Below are 7,559 nucleotides of genomic sequence, written 5' to 3' on the forward strand. Positions count from 1 at the left end.
CCTATCCCCTCCCCCACCAGTGCCTCCTCCCAACACCAGCTACCTCCCCCTCTGCCCCTCCCCACCAGTGCCTCCTCCAGCACAACTACCTCCTCTATCCCCTCCCCCCACCAGTGCTCCTCCAACACACCTTCACCTCCCTCTATCCCCTCCCCCACCAGTGCCTCCTCCAACACACCTTCCTCCCTCCTCCCCTCCCCCACAGTGCCTCCTCCAACACACCCTTCCCCTCCCTGTCCCTCCCCCACAGTGCCTCCTCCAACACCAACTACCTCCCTCTATCCCCTCCCCACAGTGCCTCCTCCAACACACACAGCTACCTCCTCTGTCCCTCCCCCACCAGTGCCTCCTCCAACACCAACTACCTCCCCTCTATCCCTCCCCCCCACCAGTGCCTCCTCCAACACACCAGCTTCTACTCCCTCTATCCCCTCCCCCCACCAGTGCCTCCTCAACACACCACTTCTCCTCTCCCCTCCCCCACCAGTGCCTCCTCCCTTTCAGCCCTCTCTATCCCTCCCCACCAGTGCCTCCTCCAGCACAACTACCTCCCTCTGCTCCCTCCCCACAGTACCTCCTCCAACACACAACGCTTCACCTCCTCTATCCCTCCCCACCAGTGCCTCCTCCAACACACCAACTACCTCCCTCTCCATCCCTCCCCCCACCAGTGCCTCCTCCTTGCCTGCCCTTTACCTCCTCTATCCCTCCCCCCACCAGTGCCTCCTCCCAACACACCAGCTTCCACCTCCCTCTATCCCCTCCCCCACCAGTGCCTCCTCCCAACACACCAACTACCTCCTCTATCCCTCCCCACAGTGCCTCCTCCAACACACCAACTACACTCCCTCTATCCCTCCCCCACAGTTGCCTCCTCCAACACCAGCACCTCCTCTATCCCCTCCCCCACCAGTGCCTCCTCCAACACACCTTCACCTCCTCCCCCTATCCCTCCCCCCCACCAGTGCACCTCCTCCAACACACCAACTACCTCCCCTCTCCTCCCCCCACCAGTGCCTCCTCCAACACACCAACTACCTCCCTCTATCCCCTCCCCCACCAGTACCTCCTCCAACACACCAACTTCCTCCCTCCTATCCCCTCCCCCACAGTGCCTCCTCCAACACACCAACTGCTCCCTCCTCCCCTCCCCCCCCAGTGCCTCCTCCCAACACACCAGCTTCCACCCTCTATCCCCTCCCCCACCAGTGCCTCCTCCAACACACCACTTCCTCCCTCTATCCCCTCCCCACCAGGTACCTCCTCCAACACACCAACTACCTCCCTCTATCCCCTCCCCCACCAGTGCCTCCTCCAACACACCAGCTTCCTCCCTCCTATCCCTCCCCCACCAGTGCCTCCTCCAACACCTGCTTCACCTCCCTCTGCTCCCTCCCCCACCAGTGCCTCCTCTAACACACTGTTGCCTCCCTCTGTCCCTCCCCACCAGTGCCTCCTCCAACTTTTCCAGCTTCACTCCCTCTGTCCCTCCCCCACAGTGCCTCCTCCAACACACCAACTACCTCCTCTATCCCTCCCCCCACCAGTGCCTCCTCCAACACCAACTTCCTGTCCTCTGCTCCTCCCCACCAGTGCCTCCTCCAACACACCCAACTACCTCCCTCTATCCCCTCCCCCCACCAGTGCCTCCTCCAACACACCAACTACCTCCTCCCTCCCCCACCAATTGCCTCCTCCAACACCAACTACACTCCCTCTATCCCTCCCCCACCAGTGCCTCCTCCCAACACCAGCTACCTCCCTCTATCCCCTCCCCACCAGTGCCTCCTCCAACACACCAACTACCTCCCTCTATCCCCTCCCCACAGTGCCTCCTCCAACACACTGCTTCTCTCCATCTCCCCCACCAGTGCACTCCTCCAACACACCAACTACCTCCCTCTAATCTCCCCCCACCAGTGCCTCACTCAACACACCAGCTTCTCCCTCTATCCTCCCACAGTGCCTCCTCCAGCTTACCAACTACCTCCCTCTATCCCCTCCCCACCAGTGCCTCCTCCAGCTTGCACCAGCTTCACCTCCCTCCTGTCCCTACACCAGTGCCTCCTCCAACACCAACTACCTCCCTCCTATCCCCTCCCCCACCAGTGCCTCCCCTCCAACACCCAGCTACACTCCCTCCTGTCCTCCCCCACCGATGCCTCCTCCAACACTGCTACCTCCCTCCCTCCCCTCCCCACAGTGCTCCTCCAACACACCAACTTCACCTCCCTCTCCCTCCCCACCAGTGCCTCCTCCAACACACCAGCCCCCACTCCCTCTGTCCCCCTCCCCCCCCACCAGTACACTCCTCCAACACACCAACGCTACCTCCCTCTATCCCCTCCCCACAGTGCCTCCTCCAACACACCTTCTGTCCCTCTGTCCCTCCCCCCCACCAGTGCCTCCTCCAACACTGTGCCTCCCTCTATCCCACCTCCCCACCAGTGCCTCCTTAACCTGCCACCTGCTTCTCCTCTATCCCTCCCCCACCAGTGCCTCCTCCAACACCTTCACCTCCTCTCCTCCCCACCAGTGCTGTCCTCCAACACACCAACTTCTCCCTCTCCCCTCCCCCACCAGTGCCTCCTCCAACACAACTGCACTCCTGTCCTCCCCACCAGGTACTCTCCAACACCTTCCTCCTCTGTCCCCTCCCCACAGTGCCTCTCCAACACCAGCTACCTCCCTCTATCCCTACCAGTGCCTCCTCCAACACACCTTCACTCCCTCCTCCCTCCCCCACCAGTGCCTCCTCCTTACACCAACTACACTCCCTCCTCCTCCCCTGTGCCTCCTCCAACACACCCTTTACCTCCCTCTATCCCCTCCCCACAGTGCCTCCTCCAACCCCACCACTTCACCTCCTCTATCCCTCCCCCCACCAGTGCCTCCTCCAACACACCTTTACACTCCTCTATCCCCCTCCCCCCCTGGTGCACCTCCTCCAACCCCAACCAACTTCTCCTCCCTAACCATTTTCGGCGTAAGACAGTAAGCAGACCTGACAGCCCCCCCCCCACCCCCCACCCAATAGGAACGTAATATAATCAGACAGACGAGCACAGACAGACAGACAGACAGACAGAATGAACTTGCCGTTACGCGGCGCCACTCCAGCCCGACTCGCCCGCCGCCTCACACCAGAACTATTAATCAAGGGAGCGTCTTCGTGGATCCCGGGACACACAAGCTGGGCAGGGGTATTGGTGACAAACAGGGTCCCCACAACCGTAAGCTCGGGGTACACACAGGAATTTACCAGCCGCGCCCTCCTCCTTCTCCTCCTTCCCTCATGCCCTCCACCCTTCCTCCACCTACATGCCCTCCACCCTTCCCTCCACCTTCCCTCACCTACATACCCCTCCACCCTTCCTCCACCTACATACCCCTCCACCCTTCCCCTCCACCTACATACCCTCCACCCTTCCCTCCACCCCTACACCCTCCCACCCTTCCCTCCACCTATGCCCTCCACCCTTCCCTCACCTACCTCCACCTTCCACTCCACCTACACTTGCCCTCCTTCCTTCCCATCACCTACATACCCCTCCACCCCTTCCCTCCACCTACATACCCCTCCACCCCTTCCCTCCACCTACATACCCCTCAGCCTTCCCTCCACCTACATACCCCTCCACCCCTTCCCTCCACCCTGGCCTCCCTCCACCTACATACCCCTCCCACCCCTTCCCTCCACCTACATACCCCTCAACCCTTCCCTCCACCTACATACCCCTCACCTTCCTCCACCCTACACCCCTCCACCTTCCTCCTGCTCCCCTCCTTCCCTTCCCTCCCACCTACATACCCCTCCACCCTTCCCTCCCACCCCTCACCCACCCCTCCACCCCTTCCCTCCCTGCCCCTCCCTCCTTCCCTCCACCTATTTTTAACCCTTCTTCTTCCTCCTCCTTTCCTTCACCTGTTTCTCTAGCCCTTCCTCCTCTCCTCTCCCCTCCCACAGACACGTTATTATAGCCACACACAAAAATATAAATATAACGTCAGGAATTATCGCCAGTCACGGAGAAATTGTCACCATAAATTATTGCTAAAATCTACGAAATTATCACCAGAATCAATGCAATTATCGTCAAAATGAAAATCGCCAAGAATTATGGCGAAAAAAATCTCTCTAAAATCGTCAATAATCAACACTAAAATTCACACGTCAATTATCGCTAAAATCGCTAAGAATTTTCGTTCAAAATCGCCAAAATAAATCACTAAAAACAAAATATTTCACTAAAATCCGTCAAATTATATAACTAAAATCGCCAAAATATATCACTTTAAATCGCCAAACTATTTCGCGATAAATGGTGAGGAACGACAGCCAAGACGGTCCAGTAATATACGTTAGGGAATTAAGACGATAAAATGACACATATTATAGAGAAATTATATACGTATTCAACGCTACAGCTAAACCAGGGAGGGGGAAGAGAAGAAGAGGGAAGAGGTTACTACTTGACTCATTCTGCTCTCTCTCTCTCTCTCTCTCACCTCCCTCTCTTTCCTTCCTCCTAACCCCCCCTCCTAACCCCCCCTCCTAACCCCCCTCCTCCCCCATCACATACCATACCTACCCTTACTCACACCCCCCACCACCCCCGTCTTCCCCACACACAAACACAACTTAGTTTAAGATATATTACACCATATGTCACCTGCTGTCCCCCTAGTTAAGAGCTGTGACACACGCCCACACAGCACGACACACGCCCACACAGCACGACACACGCCCACACAGCACGACACACGCCCACACAGCACGACACACGCCCACACAGCACGACACACGCCCACACAGCACCACGCAAAACAGCCAATACGTGACAGCAGCCAGAGGGGGTGGGGAGGGGGGTTTGGGAGGGGCGAATAGAGAGGGGGAGGGGTAAATAGTCTTGACCCAGCGGTTTTAACACGTCGTCGTCGCCATGTTGTTAACGTTGGGGAAATATTTCTCTTTGTCAAATAGTTTAACAAAAAATATATATATTATTGGAACTTTGAAAAAACGTATCGGTACATATTTGAAAACTTTTTAAAAATATATCTTGAACTTTTTTTTAAAACCACATCTGGATTTTTACAATTAATTTCGTTCCTTTTAAACGTATTTGGAAATTTTTAAATGTAATTAAAACATTTATGACGTATTATTGAAAACTTTTTTTGAAACGTAAGACAGCGACGTTCTCTAGTCAGCCCCCTACACCAGTCATCCAGTCAGTCCCCTACACCAGTCATCCAGTCAGTCCCCTACACCAGTCATCCAGTCAGTCCCCTACACCAGTCATCCAGTCAGTCCCCTACACCAGTCATCCAGTCAGTCCCCTACACCAGTCCCCGGTCAGTTTACTGGTCAGTCCAGTTCAGTCCCTACACCCAGTCCCAGCCAGTCAGTCCTCGCAGTCGGTCCCTACACCCCAGGTCATCCAGTCCAATTTTCACGCAGTCAGTCCCTGCAGTCATGTTCAGGTCCCTGCGGTCAGCCCCTGCAGTCCCTACACCCAGTGGTCCCTCCCGCAGATCAGTCCAGTCAGTCCCTACCAGTTGATTTTCCTGGGTCAGCCCCCTCACGATGTTCTCACACCCAGTCATCAGTCAGTCCTACCATTCAGGTCCCTGCAGTCAGTCCAGTGGTCCTACTTGGTCAGTTCCCTGCACCCAGTCAATTTCACCAGTCGGTCCACAGTCAGTTCCCTGCACCCAGTCAGCCCCCTACACCAGTCAGTCCCCTGCAGTCTGTCAGTCAGTCCCCTACACCAGTCAGTTCCCTACACCAGTCAGCCCCCTACACCAGTCAGCCCCCTACACCAGTCATCCAGTCAGTCCCCTACACCAGTCATCTAGTCAGCCCCCTACACCAGTCATCTAGTCAGCCCCCTACACCAGTCATCATCCTGTTTACATCTCACACACATCCTAACAAGGCTCATTAAGTAAACAAATAAGACTTGTATACCATTTCTAGATCGAAAAAGTAGTCTACTATCTGTAAACTAATCCTAAGTTTACACTGTGAGGTAAAGTATACTATTTTTGGGGGGAATTAAACCACATCTACAAGTTTACACGGTGAACTAAACAAGAATAACCTGTTTTAGAATAAGTAAACCTAACCTAACCCCCAAAAAAGTTTACACGGTGAACTAAACAAGACAGACTAATATTTTAAGGCTAAGTAAACCACATATAAAAGTAAACCAAGAAGGTAGACTATAGACTTACCAGCTTTGGGGTCTAATTGGTAAGGTGGTATGCCCATGTGTGCAGGTGGGGGCTGTCCTAGGGTCTGTCCATTGTGGTAGAGAGAGAATAGAGAACCGCTTGCTGGTCCCGCTCCTAGACCCATCTTTTCTGCCGCCTGTGAGAGAGAGAGAGAGAGAGAGAGAGAGTAATGTTATTGTTATTGTTGATGTTATTCTTGTTGTTATTGTAGTATTGGTGTTGGTATTGTCGTTGTTATTATTGGTGATTTTATTATTATTATTATTATTATTATTATTATTATTATTATTATTATTATTATTATTATTATTGTTGTTGTTGTTGTTGTAGTTGTTAGTGGTGTTATTATTATTATCATTGTTATTGTTTATTTGTTATTATCATTATTAAAATAAAATATTACACCCATCACCACAATATTTAATTATTACGTACAAACTAATGAGACAATATTCACTCAAATCATCATTATCATCATCATCATTATCACCATCATCACCACCATCGTCATTATCATCATCATCATCACCACCAACATCACCACCACCATCATTATCATCATCATCATCATCACCAACATCACCATCATCACCACCACCAACATCACCACCAACATCACCACCAACATCACCACCATCACCATCATCACCACCATCACCACCATCACCATCATCACCACCATCACCATCATCATCATCACCATCCTCATCATCATCACCACCACCAACGCATCACCAAATAAACTCCCTCTACCTCCTCTCACCCCTGCCCTCCCAAACCACACACACATCGAACTAATCAATCAAGGGTTAAACGTATAATGCACAATATTCAATTAACAACTAAAAAAACACCAAAAAACACACACACAGAGTTAAAGTAGAAAACCAGCTCAGATTTTTTTTGTTTTTGTTTTTAGGTGGGGCGAGATACACTGCTACTCAATCCGCCATTACACTTCAGTCAAAAGTGGCCTCGTCAGTGTGCAGGCAATATATTGAAAATAATGGGTCATGTTCATCTCGCCACCGCCTCGCAGTATCTCTAAAGTTCGAGAGACATTAGATATGTATGATGAATCTCTAATGACATGTGGGTATATTTTGGGGAGTGTGGGGGGATGGGGAGAGAGAAAAAAGGGAGGGAGGGACAGGGGGAAGGAGGGAGGAGGGGAGGAGGAGGGGTGGATCTTTCTTGTGTATGTATGTTTGGGTGTGGGTGTGGGTGTGGGTGTGGTTTAATAAGGCCGAGTAGCTTGGTTCAAACACAGCCTCTGTTTAAATTAGTACTGTGTTTGTTGTGTTGTTTTCTGAGATAAA

General features: G+C 52.7%; 1 protein-coding gene across 5 annotated transcripts in view; it reads right to left on the reverse strand.

Moving 5' to 3' along the window:
• LOC121861552 (protein pangolin, isoforms A/H/I/S-like) overlaps positions 1 to 6,371 on the reverse strand; it is a 29,759-nt gene extending 23,388 nt beyond the window's left edge. For all 5 annotated transcript variants that reach the window (XM_042359457.1, XM_042359425.1, XM_042359434.1 and 2 more), the window contains exon 1: positions 6,241 to 6,371. In XM_042359457.1, coding sequence (XP_042215391.1) covers positions 6,241 to 6,364 — 124 coding nt within the window. In that variant the 5' untranslated portion in view covers positions 6,365 to 6,371. The remainder of the gene's footprint in view (positions 1 to 6,240) is intronic.
• Positions 6,372 to 7,559: the final 1,188 nt, after the last annotated feature.

Source organism: Homarus americanus, unplaced genomic scaffold (genome assembly GCF_018991925.1).
Source record: "Homarus americanus isolate GMGI-L3 unplaced genomic scaffold, GMGI_Hamer_2.0 scaffold40248, whole genome shotgun sequence".
Classification (NCBI taxonomy): Eukaryota; Metazoa; Arthropoda; class Malacostraca; order Decapoda; family Nephropidae; genus Homarus; species Homarus americanus.